Source organism: Salvia splendens, chromosome 9, assembly GCF_004379255.2.
Source record: "Salvia splendens isolate huo1 chromosome 9, SspV2, whole genome shotgun sequence".
Classification (NCBI taxonomy): Eukaryota; Viridiplantae; Streptophyta; class Magnoliopsida; order Lamiales; family Lamiaceae; genus Salvia; species Salvia splendens.
This window is the reverse complement of record NC_056040.1, coordinates 27456864-27484425: the sequence shown is the minus strand read 5'-3', so window position 1 is coordinate 27484425 and position 27562 is coordinate 27456864. Positions and strand designations below refer to the sequence as shown.

Genomic DNA, 27562 nt, shown 5'->3' with positions numbered 1-27562 from the left:
AAGCACCATCAATGAAGAAAAAAAAAGAAATGAAATTGGCTCATGGTTTGAGCTGGAATGGGCAGAGAATGGTCTAAAGTTGGCTCCTCGACACGAGTAAAAACTGTCAAATTGGCTCCTAAGACGAGCAAAAACTGTCGGAATTGGCTCCTAAGACAAGAGTAAAAACTGTCGGAATTGGTTCCTAAGACACGAGCAAAAAGAAACGAAATTGGGTCATGGTTTGAGCTCAAATTGGCTCCTAAGACAAGAGCAAAGACTGTCGGAATTGGCTCCTAAGACATGAGTTAAAGACTGTCGGAATTGGCTCCTATCAACCAAAATTGAAGAACTCCTTGATACGAGTCTAAACTATCAATGATGATTTGAAGAAGCTCTATGATACGAGCCTAAACTATCAATGAACAATTGAAGGACTCCTAAATACGAGTATAAACTATTAATCAAACTAAAGATCATGCAAGTTAAGTATCGAAAATCTCGATACTCAACTTGAGGAGGAGTGTCAAATAAAATCAATATCAACATGATTGGAGGCTATCAAGACTAAATTAGCAATCAAGAATCAGTTAGAGACATGATTGATAGGCAATTAGACAAAATCACATTAAACAATAATTGGGAGTAGATTAAGGGCATTGATTGTATTCCATAACTAGACCACAAGCTGACCCTACATAAGGGTGGCGGACTTGTTCATTGTAAACACAACAAAAACATTCACAATGTAGTATTCAGTTTCATTGTTCTTTTATTTTCTATTTGTATTTTATTTTCTGCATTTTATTTTCCAAGAGTAATTGATTTAAATGACTAGTATATATGAAAAAACTTTATCACACACACAAAGCATCCTTATATAAAACATACTATCTAAAAATACTCACAAATTTGAGTTGATGAAATTGTAGAATTTTAGTTTTATCATGTTATGTTACATTTCAATAACGGTGCATATAGAAAATTATATAATTGCATGTTATTATTTCATTTTTTATCCAGAAAAAAAAAAGATAGAGTAGTTCAAATGTTTGAAACTTTAAACCAATACATACCTCAATTATGAATCAAGTTGATTGACCGGTTCAGATATTTAAATTACAGTGAAATGCACGGAATGCGCGGCCGGAATGCTTTTAGCTAATGAAAGAAAAGAAGAAAATAATTACTACATTTATAACAAAACAAGACAAAATAAATATGAGGCTAAAAATGAACATAGAAGCTGAAATAAATGATATATGGCCCACTTCAAATAATCCAATTTAGTATACAAGTAAAAGCGCGTGAAAATATATATACATATCATAGCTTTTTAAAATTATTTAAGAAAATAAAATTACGTCAGTAAAAGTTGTTTGTCCTTAATATATACTGCACCAAACAGTGAAAAGTAAAAAACTAATCGAAAGAGGGTTAATATTCTTTCACCAAACAGTGAAAGAGGGTTAATGAATATTCTTTTGGAATTGCATTAATAGTATTAAAGAGTACTTCAATATTCGTAGTTTTGATTGGTGTTAAGGAGCTAATACATCTAATACATCCAACTCTATATATAAAGATAAACTGTATAATAATGAAAGTAAATAATATATTTATGATTCAATTATCTTTAATTTTAATATAAATTGATTTCTTCCCTTTACTCGAATAGGCTCTCTAACTGCAGCCTTAATAATTTCCTGCAAAGGCGGCATATATTCTCTTCAATCCAACCATTATAACATGTTGTGACATATACATAACATATTAATCAATGCTTCAATAATACTATGACACAAAACGATAACACATATTATTACTATAACAAAAGAGAAGACCCAAATCAATTAATGGAGAGTGAATTAATCACAAAAAAATGATAATTTTTTTTAAAACATTCAATTCGTCAATCCAGCAATATACTTAACCCCCGTCGTAGGCAGCCATGTATTCCCCACAATAAACTCCGCCACTGTGTATCACTTCGCCTCATCCGTACAGTTCAAAACCCGATAACCGGGCCACTTAACACGGGCCCTTATTCCCCCCGGCCCGTAAATCATATACTCTGCATAAAACAGAGTATCTAGCGCGAAATCTCCGTTCCACTCCAACCACCCTTCGGGCATAATGCTGCCACCGATGTATGACTGCATCACCACTGTCCGAGAATACGATTTCCACGGCCTTCCGAGGTACGTTGGAATCGTAACCTCGGCCAGGCTGAAATGTTGTTGTTGGCATTATTAGCTGATCAAGGCATAAGCTACGGTGGAGCTGCAGCTTGATCAAGGAACAAAGAGAGATAGCTTGATCAAGGAGAAAAGGAGAAAGAAGGGACATCTTGATCAAGGAGTAAGGAAGGCGATTGATCAAGGAGGAAGGAAAGTAGCCGTTAAAGACAGTTATCAATTACGAGCTAAATCAACATCTACTAGCCGTTTGATGTTTAGTTCATAGCGGTTGTAACCGATTAAGTAGTGAAGCTCTTGTTCACTCACTTGATTCTTGATGTGTATAACTAGATTAGAGAGATCTTTGTAGAGATATGCTTGTAGTTACTTCTTGAGTTCAATAAAAGGATTCTCATACAATTCTCTCAAATCTTCTTCCATCTTCTTCCCTCAAAGGTAGCTTGTTCTTGTTCGATCATTTCGCTCAGTTCTACAACAATTGGCGCCGTCTGTGGGAAAGGCAATTGATCGATCAAAGTAACTGCAACAATGGCAGCAAGGCTCGAGGCAGAGAAGTTTTCAGGAAAGAACGATTATGGCTTATGGAAAATGAAGATGAGGGCGGTTATGGTGCAGCAAGGCCAGGCTACAGTTCTGACTTTGACTGAATCAGATGGGAAAGGAAAGGCTCCTGCACTAGATGAGAAAGCTCAAGCAAAATTCGATGAGATGCAGTTGAAAGCTCATAGTGCAGTCATTTTATGTATGGGAGACAAAGTGCTGCACGAAGTTCAAGGTGAGACCACTGAATCTGGCATTTTGAAGAGGCTTGATGATGTTTACTTGGCCAAGTCTTTGGCTAACCGCTTGTCTATGAAAAGAAAACTCTATTCATATAGGTTTTCAGAGGATAGGTCGATTGTGGAGCAGTTGGAGGATTTCTGTAAAAGTGTTGATGATCTTGAAGCTGTTGATGTCAAGATCAATGATGAGGATAATACTATCTTGGTTCTCAATGCCTTGCCTAGCTCCTATGATCAGTTGAGAGAAGCTATTCTCTATGGAAGAGACAAAGCTATCACCTATAATGAGGTGTATTCCGCACTCATGGCTAAAGAATTGCAGAGAGGCAGATTAAGAAATTCTGAGTCTCAACCTGAGTCACTCAACATCAAGAAGTGGAACAAAAAGAAATTCAAGAAGAGGGCTGTGGAGACCAAGCATGATAGCTCTGGGATGAAAAAAACTAGATCTTGCCACTGGTGCAAGAAACCAGGGCATTTGAAGAAGGATTGTTTTGGCTGGAAAAAGAAGCTAGCCTCAGAAAACAAGTCTCACACAAATGTGATCAACAGTGATGGAGAAGATGTTGCTGAAGTCATGAATGTGATGGACATAATTGAAAGAGGTTCATGGATCATGGACTCCGGGTGTTCCTTCCATATCTGCCCGCACCTTGACTGGTTTCATGATCTGGTGCAATGTCATGGATTAGTTCTGCTGGGCAATAATAATTCTTGCATTATCAGAGGCATTGAGAGTATAAAACTGAGGCTGAATGATGGATCAGTTAAGATTCTCTCTGAAGTGAGATATATCCCAGAAGTAAAGAGAAATCTTGTGTCTCTTGGTACTCTTGAAAGAAAGGGTTATTCATTTATCTCTGAGAATGGAGTAATGAATGTTTGCAAGGGGCAGCTGGTCAAGATGGTGGCTCAGAGAGGTGGAAGCTTGTATTATTTACAGGCAACCGCAATCATTGGTGAAACTAATGTCACTACAAGATCAGATATAAGGCAGTGGCATCTCAAGCTGGGACATCCAGCTGAAGGCACTCTAAGGGCCTTGATCCAGAAGAAGCTGATTGGAGTTAGCAGTGAAGAGAAGATGGAGAGATGTGAGGACTGCTTGCTAGGAAAAGCAAAGAAAATTTCATTTCCAACAGGTAATCACTCTTCATCTTTGATAAGGCTCATTTCATGCATCGGTTTAGGGGTAAAATGTACGCTACTTGATCGGTTTATCGCGCAAAGCAAGTGTTAAATGTGCAGGAATGTCGTTTGACCAAGGCAACAAAGCCAAACTGATCAAGCAAGTACAACAGGCGAAAAGAGGTCAGAAATCGGGGGAGTTGATCAAGGGGAGTAACCAAGCAGGCAAGGAGGGGACCACAGGCTTCCAGAAGAAGGACACATGAGGCTATGAGCTGGATGGTGCGCAGCATTCTGTTATCAAGGACAATGTTCTAGAAGAGGACACGTTCTGATATATGAGATGCAAGGACGGAGCTGAGTCACGAATCTGTTACAGAAAAGCGTCGTCAATCTAGAAGGAAAGCATGCAGCAATCAATGAGTCGCTCACTCTCAACATGAGCGAATATTCCCTGCCAAGATCGTTATCCAGCTGGAGGTCGTGCCGAGCCTATAAATAGAAGATGCGCCATCACACAAAAAGATCTGATCCTTTATTTTCCGTCTTTAGTTTAGTTTAGTTTAGCTCTCTAGTCTAGTTCAGTTCTCTAGATAGCTTAGATAACGTAACGCTTAGTTAGAAAGGGCGATCGAAGGAGCGCTGCAGAATACTTGATATCTGTCGGCGTATTCTTAAGTTTCCCGCCGAGGATCTCCCCGGTTTTACTTGCTTTCATTTTTCCGAAGTGTTAGCTTAGTTTAAATTTCACGTTGTACTGATCTGAGTTTTAGTTTTAATCAAAGCTGTTTTTCGTTTTCATCATGGTGTTTACTGTTTCACATAGTTAATTTTCATTCCAGTCTGAAATTCACTTGACCCAGTAATTAAAATTTCCTTGATTAAGTTAGTGACTTAAATTCTGTCTAGAGTAAAAATCAGTAGTTAAAAACTCCCAAGTTAAAGCGTGGCAGCAGCCTACCCCATGTTCACTACTCACACACTTAATACACTAGCTTCTCTGTGGGCTCGACCCCGAACTTGCCGCTTTACTGTTAAAGTAGTGCAAAATTGGGAGTTATAAATTACATTGGTGGCGTACGATAGCGAGATCAACTTGATCAAGTGGCAACGACATTTGCTAACTGATCCATCCGGTTCAGTTATCTCTTCCATATAACTTGAATCCAAGTTAAAAAGTCGCGATCGTTAGGCCCGCCTAAATGGCGCCGTTGCCGGGGAAGCATGGTGTTATTTTATGTTTGTGTGTAGCACATAGGTGTATATATTTTTGTTTCCTTCTTTTCTCATTTGTTTTTTCTTCTGTTGATGAGAAGGTACCAACGCGGTGGACACCGGAGTCATCCCTTTTTATACAAAGAAACTAACGCGTGTTGGAGAGTCCAGGAAGCCGGTGTAGTTACCACTCGTTACAGAGTCGCGCTAGCAGCAGCAGTAGCCGCTGATCAACTGACCAGCGAAGAAGAAGGAGAGCAGAACGCGCAACCTAAACCACCACCACTTGAACAAGCAGAAGCAGAGATGGTCCTCGTTGCCGACGACTCAGGAATTGGCTCTCTACACGCTCATGACGAGAAGGAGCCCACACACCTCATCGCCATCACTCTTGGGATGCGGACTATCGTGATCAAGTCAGGAGTACTGGCCGTTTTGTCCCATTTTTACGGCCTTTCAAAAGAATGTCTGTACGCCTTCCTGGAAGAGTTTTGCCGATACTGTGATATCCAGCCTGTACTGGCTGGATCTACGTCTGAGGACTATAGGCTGAAGGCCATCCCCTTCGTCTTAAAGGGTGATGCTCGAGTATGGCTGTCGAGACTACCAGAAGGGTCCATCAAAACATGGGCCGAGTTCCGAATGATATTCCTTGATCGCTTCTTTCCAACGTAAAAAATGAGTGCCCTCAAGCGGGAGATTATAGAAGCCAGACAGGAGTACGATGAGCCCCTCGGCCATTGTTGGGATAGATTTCAAGGGCTGCTTCAAGCATACCCCAACCACAAGCTGATGGAGGGGGAGATTTATTCGATCTTCTATGGTAGACTGACAGTCGATAGCAAGAATGATCTAAACCTCGCAGCCCAACGGGATTTCTCAAAGACCCCTTTCAGCCAAGCCAAAAACATCCTAGAAAGGCTTATCGAGGCCAAACGCTCGTATGAGACGTCTCCTGGCCAGTACAGAAGGGGTACGGTGCACGCAGCCAAGGCACGCAATGACAAAAAGCTGGAGGCTCGATTTAAGCAGATGGAGAAGAAGCTGCTATAGGCAGTGGAGAAAGCCAGACCGCCTCCACCAGCTGCACCGAAAGAGACGCAGTATGCGCCGCCACCGCCTCCGCCAGAAGAGCATCACTACTACTATTTCGAATTCCCCCCTGAGGTAGAGCCGCTGCCCCAAGTAAATGTCGTTGGCCACTGGAACGCAAATGACAACTGGATCCAGGGAAAGCAAATAGACGCCCCATGGAGAGATCACCCAAACTTTCGATGGACTGACCAGAATCAAAGCCAGCCACCACAACCCTCGACACAGCAGATGCAACCTTCTGAAGGGCAGCCCAATTGGCCTGCTCGGATCCAGGATAGACCAAACACTGGAGTGAACAGAATGCAGGGAAGTCAGGCAGGTTGGTCAAATGGAACCCAAGGAAACTGGTCCAGTGGATGACAGCCCAACTGGTCAAGCCAACAACAGGACAGAAATTGGGGGCACCAACACCAAGGTCCTCAGTCAAGCAGCCAGGGAAGACAGCCAAATAATCAAGTGGTAAATTATGTCCCACCGTACCAAAGAGGAAACCAGTATTTCCAAGGGAACCAATAAAATTATTTTTCCCAGAACCAGCCAGAACAGTATGGACCTTCCGGCTACTATCAGCAAGGCCATGGAGGAGGTTGTTTTAATCAGAGGTATAACAAACAACAAGATGAAGGTCTAGCAGATATGATGATCCCACATCAGTCCCATGATGCAATGCGAGAAATACAAGAAGCCCAGAGAGAACAGAGGGATGCACTAGAAATGCTTACAAAGCAGTTATCTCAGGTCGCCATGTCACTGGGCAAGCTGAGGGGAAATGAAGGAAAAATTTCGGCTATAGTGCAGCCACCACCTGAGAGAGAGAATGTCAATGCAGTATCTCTTAAATCAGAAAAAGTTTATCAAAGCCCATCTGCGAGTTCTCCGGCACCCACAGAAGGACCCAATCATGAAGAAGGCCCTGAGTCCAGCGCCTTTGATCAAGTTACGAAGGAAGAAGAGTCCAGTGCCCTTGAACAAGTCACTGAGAAAGGAAGGATGGTCGAAGCAGAAAATGTAGCCGTGGTGATCCAACCTAGTGATCTTCCACCAAAGAAGACTGACCTAAGAGTGTTCACACTCCTAATTTCCATCAGAGACGTTCAAATGGAGCACGCAATGTGCGACCTAGGGGCTTCCATCAATATTATGACGTATTCTATATACGACTAAGCTCGTCAAAACCGGTATGATGATACAGCTAGCAGACGGGTCTTGCATTCACCCTGAGGGAATTTTGGAAGATGAAATCATCAAGGTCAACAAATTCAAGTACCCCGCCGACTTCTTCGTCATGAAGATGATAGAGCCAGGAGCGGAGGAGTCTACCGGAGTCCTTTTGGGAAGGCCATTCCTATCTACAGCCAGCACAGTCATCGACGTCCACCATGGGACGATGAAGTTGGGTTTTAATGGAGAAAAACTTGCATTCGACATTGATAAAGCTGTGAGAAAGCCACAGGACAGTGAGAGCATACTATCAGACCTTGGGAGCAAAAGTATCTAGGAAAGAAACTCTTCAAAAAACCGACCATTGACTCTATTGAAGACGAACAGCTTAAGAAGGAAACAGCTGAATGGTTCGATGCAACGATGACTGGGGAAATGGATGATCAAGCCATCGAAAGGGCTAAAAGAGATCACTCTGCCGGCAAGGATCGAAAAACCACCTGACCAAGCCACCACATTGAGAGAAATGCTGCAGGAGAGTCCCTCGCCTACAAGGCAACTATCGCCTTTACTTGCATCGCCAGTTACATTAAAGAACCTTTCCAACCAGACGCATCAGAAGCCAGTCAAACCAAATCTGCAAGGACAGGAAGGACAATTGATGGAAGAACTAAGGCTGGGTCAAGAGGTGGTCAAGTGGAAAACAGTAGACTTGATAGAGATTGACCCAGATCCGTGCATGCATTCCGCCATATTAAAAAAATGAGTGACACCCCACCTTGATCGACAACGCAGACTCAACCCCACTTTGAGAAAGGAAGAGCTCATAGTGGGACAGAAAGAGCTACTCTTCCAGTCTCAACTCAAACTGATACCCAGGAAGCGGAATTCAAAATGGGCAGACCCTCGTACCATCATGACAATGCACACACATGAGGCAAACATACTCCCGGGAAACCCCCCCAATTCGTTCTCCTTCGTGGTCAAGAGTCATCGGGTTGAGCCCTACATGGACAAGGCCGAGGCGGGCACAGTGGAAGAAATTCCACTGATCCTGCGTAATCTTATCCAGTGAGCAGGTAAAAGGAGTGATCGGGTACTCATGGGTAGTCTGCTTGATCAAAGCGACAAATTATTGATCTATTAAACTGATCAAGTGACATCCTAGGGGAACTTGATCAAATCCTTTGTAGTTAGTGTAAATAGTTCTTCTTTGTTAGTTTTTTCTTAGAAATTAAAAGTCGGAAGTAAGGATGGAAGCTGATCAAGTGGAAATATTTGAGTTTTCATCTGGAATTAATTGTCCACTTGATCAGTACAATTCGAATTTAATTAGTGGTACAATACTTTCGTTGATCAAGGCAGGTGAAGAAAGGCTAAAAGGGTGTCAGCAAGCGCCAACAGCCGCATTGGACAGAACGTCCTAGAGAGAAAGAAGAAGCGTATCAGAGAAGCTAAGCCAGCTGGCACTCTGAAAAGGTGCGCTTGTACGTAAAGAGTCGCAGAAATTTGAACAGTCGCAGAGATCCCAACAGTCATAATATCAGTATAATAGGCAGGATTCAGGACCGTATTTCACTCTCACCCAAGGCAACCACAGTGCATTCCATTTACTCTCCCATATTGCTCCAAGTTCCGAACCCTTTGCCCAAAAATCATCATCTTCTCCACTACCTGTAAGAATGTTGATCGAACAAATTCCAACTTCATCCTCGTCCTCAGATGCCGGCGCCGAGAGTGGCGACCAGAAAACCTCGTTCCAGACCCAAGTCGAAAACCCTAGCCTATCCTTTCAACCTCCACCACAAACCAGCACCGCCATTCCACCTCCCGCGGTGGACGAAGAGACACTAGGCGCCTTGATAAAATCCTCTGGAGTATACCCTCTGAGATGGAGAATGCGGCCGCTTACGCCGCACTCAAAGTTAGACTCGGGATTTCCCGGTCTAAAGAGCCTGCTTCGTCTTCTAAAACAAAAATCCTTCCTAGCTCTCCTATATCACCTTCACCATCTACCGTCCAACCTTCACCTCCGTCCCCCATCCAGCCGATGCACACTAGCGAGGACACCTCTGACGAAGAAAGATGGGGGAAGGATTATGGGCAGCCGTTTGCTATTCCGTCACCAGCAAACGGTGGCACCTCCACTTCGATCCATGAGCCGCATTTGACTGGGGGCGGTGAAATCAACGACGAGGAAGTAGAGGACTTACGTCCATTGTTCGACTATAGGGAAGCTGAGAAGGAGAAGGAGCCACCACGCCGGCAGACGTGCCGTATAACGGACCAGCTCCTGGAGGAGGTTGGAACCCTAAAAACCCGAAGGAAGGAGGAAACAGTGGTGCAGAAACCCCGCACAGTATGGCGGCTGGTTGATGAAGAGGGGCCGGAGGAGCCAGAGGCTGTTGAGGAGAGGGGGGCTGAGGAGGACAGCCGTCAGAGGAGAGATAGAAAGAGGAAGGGGAAGGGAAGTGCTCTTCCTCCTCTAAAGAGAAGCCGTCCCGCCTCCCCACTGCTGAGAGAGAGAGAGATGAGGGCAGTGACACGGAGGAACAGGAGTTACGCTGGACCCAAACATCCAGGAGGCAGCAAGGAAGGCCTGTAACATCTCCATCCCCCATCTACTCCCCTCAGCATGTGGCCTTAACCCCAACTATGCTCAAACAGATGTTGGAATTTGACGATCCCAAATGGCAGGAGGAGGTTCACCAAAGGGTAACCTCTCAGAAGAGGTTGAAAGCGGGGAAGATACTACACCAGCCGTCCCTGGAGAAGATTGAGATGAAAGAGAGGTTTGCCGCCTACATTGCCGGCATCGGATTTGAATGGTTACTAGAAGTCGATGAGACCCCCGTGCCGGAGGACCTGGCTAAAGAGTTTTTCACATCCTTCCGATTCACCGGAAGCACATACCTGAACGACAGAAGTGTTTCCTTTAGGGTCTTTGGCCAGGACCAACTGATGAGCCTCAATGAATTTCCCATCCGGATGGGCCTCTACACAGAAAGCCAGGTGGCTAATGGAGTTTGGGTTGGGTGTGATATCGGTTTCCCTCAGCGAAAACCCGAGTTCAATCAGCAGGTCGTCTGGAAGGCCATATGCAATGGGCGTGCCCCTACCTTTACAGCTTCTGAATCCAGAGGTCATCACATTGCTGATCCTGCCCTCCGCCTAGCCCAGATCTACCTAGCCTGTAATCTCCTCAGACAAGCCAATACACTATCAATCATTACCGTGTCCGAACTCTACTTTATGTGGAGTATGAGAGAGCATAGGAAGGTCCATCTGGGATTCTGGTTAGCCTACTCCATAAATCAAATTTCTACCCGCGTTGCCCGCCATCTTAATGTCTGCCATCTCCTCGGAGCCTATTTGAGGAGAAACTGGATTATGGAGTGTGCCGGACGTCCCATCCTTGGCCCCAGTCCTGAAATGTTTGACCATGATTTCTTTGTTAGAACTCAGGTACTGGAGAAGACGCAAGGAGGGGGTTTTCAATTTTATGCAGCCGGTCGGTGGGAGCAACAGAGGAGCTAACCCAGAAGGAGAACGAGGCCGGAGGAGACCTCAGCAACCCTTACCGAAGAAGAAAAGGAGGATACACATCAGGCGACCACTCCGACGATGGAGCGAGAGGAGGCTGCAAGTGCTGATAACGCATGGAAGCTCCGAATGGAGCAGACGTTGATGCAACTGGTGGAGAGTTCAAATACTCAACTGGTCCTGCTGGCCAGGTTGTTGGGCACCACCCACGACCAGACCCTTGCCAGCCAACCGCCACCTCCCTCTACAAGCTCTCCTCCGTCTCGGCGCCCATCATCCTCCCAGCCACCCTCAGCATCTCCCGGTCAATCTCCAAGGAAGCTTTAAGTACAACCCCCCCGATCTCTACTCATTTTAAGTTTCAAAACAATTTTATTTGTTTTTGGTATGTATAACTGATTTTCTGCTCCACCTCACACTTAGACCTGTGTTGGGTCTAAGTGTGAGAAGTTATGCATGCTCGTTTTGCTATATTTTGCCTATGTGTTTTGTTTGTTGTTTTTTCTGTTTTGATAGGCATGTTTGATTATTGGCACTGTCTCACATTTAGCCCAGTGTCTGGTCTATGTGTGAGAAGTTTTCCTTGGTTTCTGTTGTGCCGTTGCCTGTACCTAACCCTTTTTCCACTGCATCCAGTCCCTCGAGGACGAGTTCATATGTAGTGGGAGGGGGAGGGTTAGTTCCACAAAATAAAAGTCATACATGTCAGAATTTTGAAAACACAAAATATCAGTTAGTAATAAATAGGCAATATGCATGAAATCAGATAAGTGGAAGATTTGATTACTTTGGGAAGAGTTAGAAAAAGAAATCAGTATGTTTACATGTAGAAACTTGATTGCAAAAAACTTGATCAGTTTGAACGACGTAAGTATGATGGAAATGCTCAATTTTTAAACTTACTGTGAAGCCCCTCTATATGTGAGTTATAAGCCAAAGTAGAACACTTTCTACTACTTTTACAAAAGAAAAATATTTTTACGAGAGGCTGAATTTTAATATTTAGATGAAAATTGCACAAGTAGTAAGGACTAAAGGCATTAGGACTTAACCCTTTGAGCCTTTTCTTCTTTCGCTCCACGAACCCGCCTCGTCAAAAAAAGGCACCCCTTGCTTAACCAAGTTGAGCCCATACACTTTTACCCTTTCTTTGATAACCGAGACCCACATCCATATACTTTTTATAAATACGTGAGGAAAAGGGGTCAGAGAGATGAGTCATTTCAAAGAAAGGGGTAGTACGACAGAAAGTAAAAATAAAAGGGAAGCCGGGTTGAGCAAGTTAGTCAATCAGGTTGATCAAGTCAGATATCAAGTCAAAAAAAATTTGTTGTTATCGAGAAAAGTTTGAGAAAAAGAGGGTAGGAATTGTAACCTGACCCGATAAGTCGGAAGTTAGAAAAAATAAGCCAAAAGTTCAAGGCTAGAAGTCGCCACTTGACCAAGTAAGATATCTAGTGGCGAAATAAATAGTACAAATCTTTGGTCTCTTGACTCATGTGTTTTTTTTTTTTTACAGTTTACATTTTTTAAACTTAGAACCCCTAGGACCCTACCTTGATACACCACTACCCTTAAGCCCCATTACACCCGAAACAAAGACCTTAAGGAACTATCTTGTTCAATCCGATTCGAGGTATTAAATTTGTGGCAATACCGAGTGAACAGTCCTAACATCTCTGGTGAGAAATGAGTGACTGAGTGAATCCAACAGTGGTTTTTAAATTGAGCAATCTTGACGAACTGACACCTTGATCAAGTAAAAGCAAAAAGGAAGAAACATAAGCGGCTGGAAAATGGATTGACCTCGACCTCGGGTATGATTGTTGGAAATTTATTCGATCTAATGCATCTATGTGAATATGAGTTTTTATTTCGAGTCTTGCTTTCTTTTTCATTTTCTTTTAATTTCTTGAAATAAGTAAACCATGCCTGAAATTTGCCTTATCTTTTTCTTTTCTTTTTCTTTATACTTGGGGACAAGTATGTTTTAAGTGTGAGCAGTTTGATAAGGCTCATTTCATGCATCGGTTTAGGAGTAAAATGTACGCTACTTGATCGGTTTATCGCGCAAAGCATGTGTTAAATATGCAGGAATGCCGCTTGACCAAGGCAACAAAGCCAAACTGATCAAGCAAGTACAATAGGCGAAAAGAGGCCAGAAATCGGAGGAGTTGATCAAGGGGAGTAACCAAGCAGGCAAGGAGGGGACCACATGCTTCCAGAAGAAGGATGCATGAGGCTATGAGATGGATGGTGCGCAGCATTCTGTTATCAAGGACAACGTTCTAGAATGGGACACGTGCTGATATATGAGACGCAAGGATGACGCTGAGTCACGAATCTGTTACAGAAAAGCGTCGTCATTCTAGAAGGAAACCACGTAGCAATCAATGAGTCGCTCACTCTCAACATGAGCGAATATTCCCTGCCAAGATCGTTATCCAGCTGGAGGTCGTGCCGAGCCTATAAATAGAGGATGTGCCATAACACAAAAAGATCTGATCCTTTACTTTCCGTCTTTAGTTTAGTTTAGTTTAGCTCTCTAGTCTAGTTCAGTTCTCTTGATAGCTTAGATAAAGTAACGCTTAGTTAGAAAGGGCGATCGAAGGAGCGCTGCAGAATACTTGATATCTGTCGGCGTATTCTTAAGTTTTCCACCGAGGATCTCCCCTGTTTTACTTGCTTTCGTATTTCTGAAGTGTTAGCTTAATTTAAATTTCACGTTGTATTGTTCTGAGTTTTAGTTTTAATCAAAGCTGTTTTTTGTTTTCATCATGGTGTTTACTGTTTCACGTAGTTAATTTTCATTCCAGTCTGAAATTCACTTGACCTAGTAGTTAAAATTTCCTTGATCAAGTTAGTGACTTAAATTCTGTCTGGAGTAAAAATCAGTAGTTAAAAACTCCCAAGTTAAAGCGTTGCAGCAGCCAACCCCCTGTTCACTACTCACACACTTGATACACTAGCTTCTCTGTGGGACGGACCCCGAACTTGCCGCTTTACTGTTAAAGTAGTGCAAAATTAGGAGTTTATAAATTACATTGGTGGCGTGCGATAGCGAGATCAACTCGATCGTGCCGCTGATCTTGCATTCCCGGTATAATTGGCGCATTAAATGAGCGTATAATGTGTCTTGATATCCTCTGACATTGCAGCGGTATAGCACCGAGCGGTCGAATCTGACTGATACGCCACCGCTTGGTGTTTTCCCGGGCCGGCTGTGTTCACGAATGTCATATCGCGGGCTATGAATCCTTGCCCCTTTGCGGCATCATTTGTTCCATGATCAAGGCTTGTTAGTAAATATGCTCATGAAATTAACTTTTAATAAAAGTAGTAAAGTACTACATGTCCACCATTTAAAGAGTCACTTTGCCTTTTTTGTTTGTCCACTATTTATAAAATCATTTATTTTATTCCACTTTTACTATACGAGCCCCGCATTCCACTAAATTTTTACACTCATAATCTATTATAAAACTAATACTCCTTTCGTTCTAAGATAGTCGAAGCATTTCTTTTGGACATGAAAATAAAGAAATTGAGGTGTTAAAGGTTAAAGAGGATATATAGTAGAAGGAGAATAAAGTAAGAGAGAGAAAAACAGAGTAAAGTATGAGAGAAGGTATAGATTTTGACTAAAAAAAGAGGAAATGACTCAACTACCCTGGGACAATAAAAAATGAATACGACTCAACTACTTTGGGATTGATGGGGTACTAAAAATAAGTCTCACATTCCATTCCTTTTCTCCCTTTACTTTTCTTCACAAAGTCAAATAATTTCTTAAATTTCTGCCGGGTCAAAATGACTCTTTAAAATGGTTGATGGAGGGATCGAAGTATCTTATAAGGTTCGTTTATTTCATCAAGTGACGTGAGTGTGTGACATATCTATAATATTCTAAAATTTTGATTTTTGTCAAAATACAAGATTATAGTAGGTTAAAATTTATATATTCATTCCATTGTTAAAAATTCGAGTCTAATAGAAAATCATGTGATAATATGAAATAAGACGTAACATGGATTTATATCCCTTTTTGAACATGCAAGGCGTGGAGCAAAGATGTATGGGGACCATGTGAAGACGATCTATATTATTTACAAGTGAAAATGCAACTATGCAATATGTATACCACGTAAATCATATAGTAGTAGTATAGACATGCCACGAGACGTGTCCCAAAAAACTCTGTGAAACTTGGAAAAGCCAATCTTAAATGCACAGATTTAAATAGGGGTTGCGACTTGCGGCATACTATAAATATTAAATGATTAAATAATGATGAGATTCTTACCAAATGTAGTACAGCGGTAAGTAGTCCAGCCATCAACAAGGCTGCGATTACCAGAAATAACCGTCGCATCAACGCCGTCGCCGATCATCATTATGTTCCATTTCTTCTTCCCGATCTCCACATACTCCTCATACACACCTCGCTTTACGTATATAACGTATTTCCTGGTGCTATACTCAGGCGCTGCCCGGACCGCTTCCGCGACGCTGCTGAAGTTCCCGGTCCCGTCTGCAGCAACCACCGCGTCCGCAGTGGCGCCGCTGGCGGATTGGAGGAGTTTCCGGTCGTGGGATTTGATCCCGTGTGGAAATTGATCGCTGCTCGTCAATCTTCTACCGCCGCGGCCTGAATTGGACTTGACCATGGAGAGAAGGTTGAGGACTAATGCGGTGACGTGGTCTAAGCTGCCAGAAACCAAGCTTTTTACGACGCCGTTTGTGCCGTCAAATCCTTCTATGCAAGTGTAATGATTCGTCAAAGCTCCGCTCAGTAACGTCTTCACGTCGTCAATCACATTTCTGGTGCCCGTTACTCTTCCCTATATATTGTTTATAGGGAAGATTTATAAGCAAACACGAAGGGTTATATAATCAAATATCGAACTAATTTTTAGTGCCGAACTATCGAACCCGTCATTTTTAGTGTTTTTTGGGTATTTTATAAAAACTGGATTTGAAAAATACGAATGTCATTTTTAGATCAGTTTAGGTCATGCTTACTATCATAATCTAAAAACAGACTAATAATGACGTCCGTATTGTCTGAAAATGACCTCCGTGTGTGGTTCTGTGGTTCTCCAATAAAATTGAGTTTTGGAAATATCACAGCTCAACATTTTCATAAGCAAAGATTTTTAAATTTCATGGATCATTACATCCATGCAAGTGTAGATCTGCAATCTGCATGTATTTTTTCTTACAAACTCCAAACTATGATCTGAACCGTTAGATTTCAAGATTCGATGTCAACAGATGATAAATAAAGTCAACAAAAAATATCAACATTATGTCAATCGGTTAACAATGTTGACATTTTTCGTTGACTTTATTTGTCACCTGTTGACATCAATTTTTAAAATTTAACGATCCAGATCATAGTTTGGAATTTGTACAATATATAGAGTTTAGATTTGATTACATCCCTACAATGTATGCCTAATTAAACAACTCTCATTTAAAAAATAAAACTAAACCAAAACAACCTTACCATATGTATTAAGCGAAGCAGATAGGGCAGAGCTCAACTGGTCCATGGAAACGTCCATGAGTTGGAGGCAGTCGGAGATGGCATTGCTAAGCCGGAAGTCACCCACTTTTCCGGCAAACTTGGACACGATGGAGACCACCTTCTGCACTACACCAACGGTGGACTTCACCGTCCCAGAAAATTCTGAGACCGGAATTTTAAACACGCCGATTCGCTCAAATCGCCACGCCCACCATCAGCCAAACACACCACTATCACCATCAACAGAGTTTTCCATAAACCAGAAGGTATATATATAGATATATATATATATTTATGTACGTAATAAAATATTATTGATATTATACTAAAATAGAAAAAGAAAAATTGGAGTAGGTGCCAGCGAAGGCCTCTCTTCTTTTTCTTTAAACCTTTCCAGGTTTGAGAACTTGTTTGTGAATTGTGAGGGCTTTTATTTCCTTCTAGTCTAAGTAGTCTATTAAAAATTGTGAGAATAACAATTTCCATTGTTCTGGAATTTAATGTTTTTAATAAATTAAGCAAAAATCCAGTTAATTTTAACAACTAAAGATTCGTGAGAATTAAATGGAAATTAACCAAACCAGCTAGGACTTATTAAAATGAAATAAAGAACTAGCTAAGCCAAACATCTAAGCACTAGAGTTTGTTGGCTTTTTACACTGATCATATATTGAAATTTTTTAATACAATAGAATTATGAAAAATTTCAAACATGAATTAGCTAGATTATAATAATTGTGAGTCAAAAAATATGTGTTCAATAATATCCCGTAAGAACATATACCCCACTTTTATTTGCACTGTTAATCTATGTTTTAGTTTTTCTTCGATTTGCTCTTTCTCTGGACATATTTAATTTTGCTAGGTATTGTAAATTAGGATTTGTAATTGTTTTTTAGATTTTATCATTATAGTTCAATGTTGATCGTAACGGTTGGTTTTCCATAATTAAGAAATAACTAATTTGATTTGGTACACCAAAAAAAGGTAAGCTAAACTTTTTGAAATGCACTTTAGCACGGGCATTTCAACAGAGTTTCATGAATTAAAATGGAAAAATCTTGATAAATCTAATAAATGTAAATGTAGTGCTTCTTAGTCTATACTCCATCCGTCCCATTAAATATGCAACATTTGCTTTTCGGCACAAGATTTTATGTAGTGTTGTTTTGTGAGTTAATGAAAAAAGAGTAAAGTAAGAGAGAAGAAAAAGTAGAGAGAGTATTGTTTCCATTTTTAGAAAAGTTTCATTTTTAATGGGACAGATAAAAAAAACGTTTCATTTCTAATGGGACAGAGAGAGTATAAAAGTATATTTGACACGCAACACTAAATTTTTGGGATAGAATATATTTAATAGAAAATACCACTCCCTATATTACTATCTTTTAATAATGCAAAATGGAAAGACTCCCCTGCATTTGGATGCAAACCAAAGAATATGAATACTATATGATTCTGGCTCATAGTGAAATTTGCATCAAAATAGGGCAGAAGTAACATTAGGAGCAGAATGATTTGGACTTTTTACCACTTTTTAACTATTTTAAGTCGGTAATCTATCTGTTCCATAGTAATAGAGTTATTTTGCCATTTTAGTACGTTCCATAGTAATAGAGTAATTTTCCTTTTTAGTAAAAGTCAACACATTTTTCCACACCTACTTTACTCTCTCTTACTTTTTTATCTCTTCCTCTGTTTACCTTTTTTCATTTTTCACTTTATTCTCTCTTTACTTAACTCACCTAACACAATTTTTCGTAATCTCCATGCCGAAAAGAAACGCCTCCATTACTATAGAACGGAGGGAGTAAATAATTGGGTGAACATGCATGCACGAACCTTTTTTCGATTCCTTTTCCACAATTTCCAGTTAAACGAAAGTAATTAGAAAAAAAAGAGACTAGGAATGGCATGCAATTTGCAATGCGTAAACATTACAAAAAATTAGTGTTTTTCCAAAATTAATTGATTCCGAAACCTTAATCATGGATAGCAACGGTCCCCACGATTAACTAAAGCTAACTTTCTGATTCTCTCAATCTCTCCAGTATTATTGAGAAAAAAAAGGTTTTTTCCAGCCTTTAATTCCCTATGAAGCAAGCGTATCAAATTAAAATTAAAATACTATTGTCATTGTATAATTTTCTTGTAGCAGTTGCTAAATGTCAAAGAAACTACTCCCTCCCTCAGCTAATAGTGTTTTTTTTTTTCATTTTAGTTTGTTTGCGAATAGTAGTTCCGATTCATTTTTACTTCTATAAATGATAAAATTGTCCCACGTTTCACCAACTCATTCTATTCATATTTTATTTAAAACTAATATATATAAGTGAGACGCATATATCATTAAATTTTTTTCACTCACTTTTTTTTAACATTTCATAAAATTCATGCCACCAAGAAATGAGAGTGCTAATTTGTGAACTTAGACCTTAGAAAGTCACTTAGCTAATAGTTTGTTAACTTGTAATTTTCGAGGAAGTTACCCTTATAGCATTGTGATTGAGTCCATGATTCATTACTTAAATCATTTTCCCTTACAGCATTGTGATTGAGTCCATGATTCATTACTTAAATCATTTTCCTTTACATTTGGTAAGACTTTCTAACTTCTGACTATAATATTCCCTCCGTCAAGACAATATTTGTTATTTTGGGATGTTCCTTAAAAATAGACCAGTTCTATTTAAGAAAACTATTTTTTTTCTAATGAGGAGTCACATTCTCTACAAACAATACTTCAGAGCATCGCAATAGCGGACGAACGCACGCCCTAGCGACCGGCTAGCGGCTCGGGCGTCGCGTTTGTCCGCTATTGCAATCGGCGAAAGCGGGACGGACGAGAACTCGATTGTGATGCGTCGACGTTAGCCGATCGCTCGTCCGCTATTGCACTGACGCGATCGGCGAGCGACCGACTAGCAGTATTTTTTATTTTTTTTCAACTCTATATATACAACTCGTTGCACTATTCTTCATTTGCACCACTTGTATTAACGAGTTTCTCTCTCTACTCTCTTCATTTCTCGTCTGATTTGTGGGAAAAATGGTCAGTGATAGTGATGCTGACGCAGCGCGGCGAATTAACAAAAAGTTGCGAGCGTATACGTCCGCGGAGATAAATCGGTTGATACAAGAGCACTTGCAGCAGCAGCAGCTGGCGGTCCCTCGCCTCATCCCTCATCGCGTTGTAGTCCCCCGGGACCATGTCGGTGTCCACCAACGGTTGTATGACGACTACTTTGCTGAACAACCGCGGTTTGGGGAGAACTTTTTTCTGGCGGCATTTTAGGATGCACCGGACGGTATTTATGAATATCGTGAACGGTTTAGAGCGTCAATACAAGTATTTTCGGTTCAGGGAGGATGCGAGTTGCAGACCCGGTCACTCACCCATACAGAAGTGCACTGCCGCAATCAGGCAGTTGCCCTATGGAGGACCAACTGATATGTTCGATGAGTACCTTCATATAGGCGAGACGACTTCCCGCGAGTGTCTGCAGCATTTCTGTAGGGGCGTCATTCACATATTTGGGGATACGTATCTACAAAAGCCTACTCCCGAAGACTGCCAGGGTCTGATGCAGATGCACGGGAATGTGCACGGGTTTCCCGGAATGTTGGGCAGCATAGATTGTATGCAGTGGGAATGGAAGAACTGCCCCACCACCTGGAAAGGGATGTACACGACTGACTTCAAAGGTAAGAATCCCACGATGATTCTCGAAGCCGTAGCCGACTATACCGGCTGTGGATTTGGCATGCGTATATTTGGGGTATCCAGGTCGAACAACGACATCAACGTCCTCCAGTCGTTGTCCCTTTTCAACGAGCAGTGCATGGACGTTGTCCCGGCCATTAGTTTCATCGCCAACGACAACCAGCACGATATGGGCTACTATTTGGCGGATGGGATATACCCTAAGTGGCCCGTCTTTGTGAAGACGATTAGATGCCCAACAGATCCAAAGAAGATTTACTTTGCGCAACGACAAGAGCGACGCACAAGGATGTGGAATGAGCATTTGGTGTGCTCCAGGCTCGATAGGCGGCGGTGAAGGGTCATTGCTGATGTCATGCGTACATGTATTATCATGCACAACGTGATCGTCGAAAATGAAGGTCCATAACTGACTGATTGGGCCAATGAAGATGCTGTCGGTCCAAGCCACGGCGTGGCCGAAAGGGTTCATGCATTTGCCGATATTCGCCAACAAGAAGCCCATATTCGACTCTAGCAAGATATGATTGAAGAGGTGTGGGCGCGGAGGAGTGCACGTTGATATGTAATGTAATTTGTTTGAATCGTTGTTTTGTTTTTTAATTTTACTAGATTTTTTTGGAATTGAACCTTTTTTTTAATTTAATGAAATTGTTATTGCACTTTCTCCATCCGTATTCATGTTGAAGTTATAATTATGTATTTGTAATTTTGTGCATTTGTTTTATTGGTTAGGGCGTCGGTTAGTCCTAGTGTTAGGCTATTACTATGCAGTGGTTAGTCCTTGTGATGTGGCAGTGCAGTGGTTAGTCCTAATGACGTGGCAGAAGGTGTTTTTGGTTATTCCTAGTGCTAGGCTATTGGTTAGTCCGCACTACTGCAGATGCTCTCAATCACTTTTTTTCCTATCTCTCTTACTTTAACAATTGTGCATTAAAACTCGTGTATTTCAAATATTATCTATTTTGTTTGGAATGAAGGAAATATAATGTGGCGCTAGCGCATAGCAAGGATCATACGATAAACTTGGATTTTGCACGTGTTTATAGGAATTGATTGATTTTAGTATACATTTGGCTATTAAAAGGACATTAATATATATAATGGGGTGTGTTATATTGCTAACTTTTTAAGTTGCTAACTCATCAACACAGTGTATTAAAAATGTCAATACGATGACATTAAAATGTCAACATATAATGTCGATACAATTTATTGAAATGTCAACAAAATTATGTGTTGACATTTTAATGTTATCGTGTTGATATTTTTAATACAATGCGTTGATGAGTCAGCAACTTAAAAATTTAGCAATTGATCACACCCCTATATCTAATTCTTTATAATTTGGCATTTTGACCATTTTATAAAGTTTTGCGGAAAAAGAGTTAAACATAGGTGAAACGGAGTGAAAACGAGCACATAGAATGTATCGGAGGCTAGCCATGTTTCGGTGACTCACTGACTGGCAAGTCAACGACTCGCTAAAACCGACAGTTTTTCCAGAACGTCCAGCTACTCGCTGAATAGTGAGTCAACGACTCGCTATGACTATGCGAGATTCTGGAATAGGCCAGCGACTCGTCGAGTTGCAACCCAGCGACTTGTTGCGGCCAAATTCGATTCATTTTTGGATTTCTACATATTTAAGGGCCACAAACACGACTTCCAGGGAACCCATTGATGCGTATTTTAGAGTATCTTTACCAGTTCACACAAATTATCAAGTTTAACTAATTAACTCTAATAATACTACAATACTGCAAGATTACAGTATCGTAGTAGTATTTCAAATGTCGATCCACAGGGAGTTGAAAGATTGGTTACACTTAGCATACAAAAACATGTAAAGATTTGATTTATTTTTTTATTTTGAAAGTTGTGAACAAACTAAAACAACAGATTAACTATTGAAGGATTTCTCAAACGGAAAAGCATGTCTTTCCAAGTTTCTCATTAGACTTGAATCATTCTACACCTATATCAAAAACACATATTATGGGATTAATTCATCAACCTAATCGCGTGCACTGAACATGTTTGCGACATATAGTTCACAGTCAGCTGAACACTTGTTCCATGAACTAACTTTCAATGATATTAAATTCCTGCGGAAGCGCGGGAATAAAAGATCATCTACTATAAAAACTTACATAATCTGTTGTTAAATTATCCTCTGAACAAATCAAATTCAACAACACATCAATTGATTAGTCCATACAAGTCTATGTTAAAGAGACAATAAACAAGGATTAAACATCTATAACGATAGAGGCCTCTAAAGTAATAGATTCCAACATAAAAACATCAATGATGTCAAAACGTTAATTCAAGGGTGTAGATATATTCAAACAAGCCTAAATCACAACTTGGAGCAGCATTGAGAGTTTAGCCTAAACACATGGTAGAAATCACAATGAAAACCATAGGAAGCATGCTCTCGTTGAGTGTAATGGAGATTCGGAGATGGTTCGTCGGAATGTTGGCCGGAATTTATTCCTTCTCTGCTTCCTCCTCTCTTTCTCTCTTTTCCTCTCTCTTTTCTCGTGTCCGAATATGCCTCAATGTCCGAATCTCCAAAGCTCCCCCAAAAACTTCTCCATAAACCAATTTGAAAACTAAAATTCGGCAGTTTCCGAGAAAAATGCCCGACTAGGGCGAAATGGTGCCAACCCGGGCGTTTTCGCCACTGCTCCGCGCAGCCTTCATCAAATGGCCATAACTTCTTCATCCGAGTTCTGATTAAGGCGTACAAGGTCCCCACGCGAAGCTATTTCAAAGACGAAAATAACAGTGGTAAGATAAAAGAATTTGGACATTGTCTTGATAAGAAAACAAACAGTTTGAATTAGACCCCAGATCCAGTTTGGCTCATTGTATGCTTTCACTCCACATGTACATCTATCAATTAATATATAATAATCAAACTTTAATGATTAATTGATAAATGATTTTAATATAAAAAATAGGAAAAATCTTGGAGTAGAATTAACATTATTTTATTTATATCACCCATTCACGCCCCAAACATCATATTTTTGTCCTGGAAGGCTTTATCACCAAAGACTTCTATCCGCACAGCTCTTCTCCGTGACATTCATCTTTTCTATACTATTCTCTCTCTAAACTTACTTTTTCTCCAATTTAACTATTTATTACTATTATTTTTCTAAAACGACATCTATTCATTGGAGTAATTCTTATTCTTATTTGAGCAGACGTATTTAAAGTTGTGTGAGCAATAAAAATAAAAGAAATGTGTAATGCTCTATGACGACCTAATAATGATTGTCGAGCTTGTACAAAATGCAATAATGAAAATTAAACATGAGCTATTTCATGTAGTGGAACCTTCCCTACAAAATTCCTTTTTAACCTGTACAGGGAAATTATAGATAAAAGCAAATTAAACTACTTATATATGTTTTGAGAGGATTCTCTTTCACAATTTTGAAGGAATCGCAATAAAAATTGTTCAATTTAGTAAATAAAATGACTAAGAAACAAGCAAAGAAGATAATTGTTGTTCCACCTCTTCCCAATTGTGGACCTTGGTTACAAGAGGATGTTGATGAGCAGCCTGCTCTGTTTTGCACCATGGATATGAATTCTCATAATCGAAAAGAAGAACCTTTATCCCTACTGCTGCACATTCTACCGCATACCTCGGATTATCATCGATCAACACCTTTGCTCCCAACGACCTGCACGACACACATGGTTCTATTCAGCTAGATATACACAACGAAACACATTGGAAAAATGCCGAAACACAAAGGAAATAATGACAAATGTTGATTTGTACTTGCAAATGTCAGATTTAGGTCTTGATTTGCCATCCAAAGCAAAATGATTCCCGAAATGGATTTCTCGGAAAAGACCTGGGTAATGTTTCTCGATCCATTCGATTGTGTGGTCCTTAATAGCATTCTGTCGAGACCTATACATAATATACAAAATCAGATAATGATCTTGGCTGGAACTGAGGGGAAATATCGAACGTCAGTATACATACGTCACAATGGACAAGTTATAAATTTCAGATAGCTTTTCAAGTGCTTCTCGAGCTCCTGGAATTGGATTTATCCCTTTCTTGAAGTAAGGTGTCTTGAAAAACTCATGTACTCGATGATCAGCTGCCACAAGAAGAGAAACAACATACATTCATTTCAAATTCCAAATAAACAGTCATGGAATACAAGAGAACATGCACATATTTTTTATTCTTTTCCTCTTTGAGGAAGGAAATGATTCATTCAACTCGACTGAGAGAAGAAATATCAAGCTCTTGGCAGGAAATTTATCGGACCAAACCATCAGGTCCATATAAATATATAACCTAATACAACTCCTTAATGTGCCTCATACCCATAGAGCAACCAAAAACTAGCACCATCCAAACAAGATTTGGAAAAACAGCATATTACAGCCAATGCAACAATTAAAAATCTCTGACATCTAAAACAAATATAACAAAAAGATTGAGCATAAGAGTATGTCAATATTGTAGTTAAAGCCAATATTCCACTATCAGAAACAACAGAATACAAATTGTATCATGGTACTATGATAAAATCTATATAAAAAAAGTATTTTATTTCAAGAAAATAGGAGGAAATAAAATCATGGATTTATCCTAAAAATGGCAGCAGGGATGAAAAAGGAAGATAGAACAGCATGCTTAAAAAGAACTTCAAATCATTGAAATCACATATAAACCCAAAAATAAAGAAAAACATGATTTAAGTGTATGACAACCAGCTAAGTTGAGCATATTCTGTAATACCTTCACCGCGTGAACAGTTCCATATCTGCAAGAAAAATAAGCATGGGTCAGGATACATATGATATAGCAATTGTGTTTGGAGATAATATAAGGCAGGATAACCAAACCACCCTACTTGCAGTTTCTCAATTAACAGACTGCGAAGTAATCATATAGCAGACTATGACATTATTGTCCACCCAATCCCATGCCTTCGTAGCTCACTCGTTGAAGCGTAAAATTATTTTTTCAAGTTTAAGCAGAATCACTTCCTAAAAACCCCCTCAATTTTATTTTATATCTCAAACGCTATTACATTCATTTGGTGCTTGTAGCAGACGAAGGTAGAATACAAGTCCATAGATAGAAGCCAGAACAACATATATAAAACTGTGGAATATGCATATATACATCACTAGTAACTCAATGCTGAAAACACTTCCATAGAATGTTTCAAAACAAAAATGAATAGAGATGCCACAGTGAGGGGTAAAGAGATAAGCGAATCAATTGGTTTCTTCTGAATATCTGTTTCCAATATAGCAGAACAAAATCCTCCACACAGATTTTACTTATATAAATCACAATACAATTCAAATAGATATATATATATATATATATATATATATATATATATATAGATAATTCACTTTGAAGAGACTATAAAAGAGATTAGAGTATGAGTTATGCTGTCTTACACAGTACCTTGAAGAACTCATAGACGTGGTATTCAGAAACTGAGTGGTTTCGAGAGTAGCGATCCGCCATGAATCGATTAAGAGCAGATACGAAGTTCCCTAGAACTGCCAACAAGCCAATAATTGGATTTCAACATTTCACGAAGATAACAAATGCATCTAGACTTTCAACGATAGTTCAACAAATTGATAGTACTAAACAAGATTAGACTCTAATAGAATCTCGAAACCAAAAGCGATCATCCTAAATTATGCCAATAGCACAAGGCACTTTTTCAATTTACTAATCACCAGCTAATATATTATTCTATACAATACCAAAAGATGCAACTAATTGTTATTCCATAAAATGACACTGAATATCAAAATCGAAATTCAAAATTGAAATCACAATACCAAAAGATGCAACTAATTGTTTAAAAGCGAAATTCAAAATCTGTGAACATTAGATACCTTCATCAACATCAACGGCAATCATGATTTTCTCGGAGGGGTGGTCCATAGCTCCGGCGGAATTCCCCCAATTTGCAGAGGCGTCACCGTTAAAAACCCTAGGATCAATAGTCCGCCGCTGATCCTCCGCCCTAACAACCTCTTCAGAAAGATCCAGTAGCTGCGGAATCGAGTGGCCATACGCCCGCGCTTTCAGTGCCTCATTCATACCAACATGGTCGCTCTTCGGATCAATACAATTCCGCAAAACATTATCGCATTTATCAGAGGCGCGGCTGAATCCATACGCAAAAAATTTCCCCCTACTCGAATCAGTTGCTGACGATGCAGCGGAAGAAAGCCTTCTGAAAGACACATTAAAATCTCTTTGGCTCAACAAGGAATTCGAGGCCGCCGCCGCCGCCATAAAACAACGAACCAAACGGCGGAATCGGGGAAAGCAATTAGCGTTCGACAAAATTGCTTGCCAAGAAGGCCTGTTTATCATGCCGGCCTCTCATACATTCACAAATTGAGGGATTGCGTAGTAGAAGAAACAGAGAAATCAATGGCGGATTCTAGTGTGGGATAATATTTAGGACAACATAAGATCTAATGGAAACCGAGCCCTATTAATAGAGGAGAAGAACGAGAATCGAAATGATTAACCATGGCGGAATATATCAAATTCCATAGTTTCCTCGAATTCAATTATAAAGCCATAGAATCTTAGATCGATCCATAAAACAATTTTCCCATAATTCTTTATGTATTAGCACTACATTAAAGTTTAATTTACTCAAAATATAATGGCTTGCCACACATAAATATTAGTAATAAATTAATAATGAGAATAATTATAACTAGTGTTCAAATATTTAAAGGATACATATAAAATTTTTAAAATTTTTTAAATTTCTCTTTTTTATAAGAACATGCGCTCTTTCTTTTTTAGTCCGTCCTACAAGAATATGCACTTTCTAATTTTGGAAACTTCTCTCTAATTAGGCGAGACTCATTCTCCACTAACAATACTTTAATCACTTTTTCTCTCTACCTCTCTCTTACTTCACCAATTTTGCATTAAAACTCGTGTCGAACCCAAAGTGCATATTCTTTTGGGACGGTGGGAGTATTTATTTTTTAGACGTACGCATGGAGCAATATTGTAACTAATTTGCTGATCGATCCTTGAAAGTGCAGGTTTGTGTCAGGTGTCGTTTCGAGCAAAGGATGTATCCTACTGATCAGGATGGAAATCCCAGCTAAGCCTGAACCTGGTATCAAAAATTCCTCAACCCACTTCTAC

The 27562-nt window shown here is 40.1% G+C and overlaps 2 protein-coding genes across 2 annotated transcripts; both read right to left on the bottom strand.

Moving 5' to 3' along the window:
- Positions 1-1087: 1087 nt before the first annotated feature.
- Positions 1088-16892, bottom strand: LOC121747542 (probable pectinesterase/pectinesterase inhibitor 32). The gene is made up of 3 exons (XM_042141594.1): positions 16614-16892; positions 15408-15945; positions 1088-1140 (listed from the first exon to the last, which is right to left on the bottom strand). The coding sequence occupies exons 1-3, from the start codon at positions 16614-16616 to the stop codon at positions 1094-1096; spliced, it is 588 nt and encodes a 195-aa protein (XP_041997528.1). The 5' UTR covers positions 16617-16892; the 3' UTR covers positions 1088-1093.
- A 6778-nt stretch (positions 16893-23670) lies between these two features.
- On the bottom strand, positions 23671-27003 carry LOC121749668. Its single transcript, XM_042144254.1, has 6 exons — positions 26275-27003; positions 25829-25926; positions 25145-25169; positions 24374-24494; positions 24164-24298; positions 23671-24062 (listed from the first exon to the last, which is right to left on the bottom strand). Exons 1-6 carry the CDS (start codon positions 26759-26761, stop codon positions 23855-23857), a joined length of 1074 nt encoding a protein of 357 aa, XP_042000188.1. The 5' UTR covers positions 26762-27003; the 3' UTR covers positions 23671-23854.
- Positions 27004-27562: the final 559 nt, after the last annotated feature.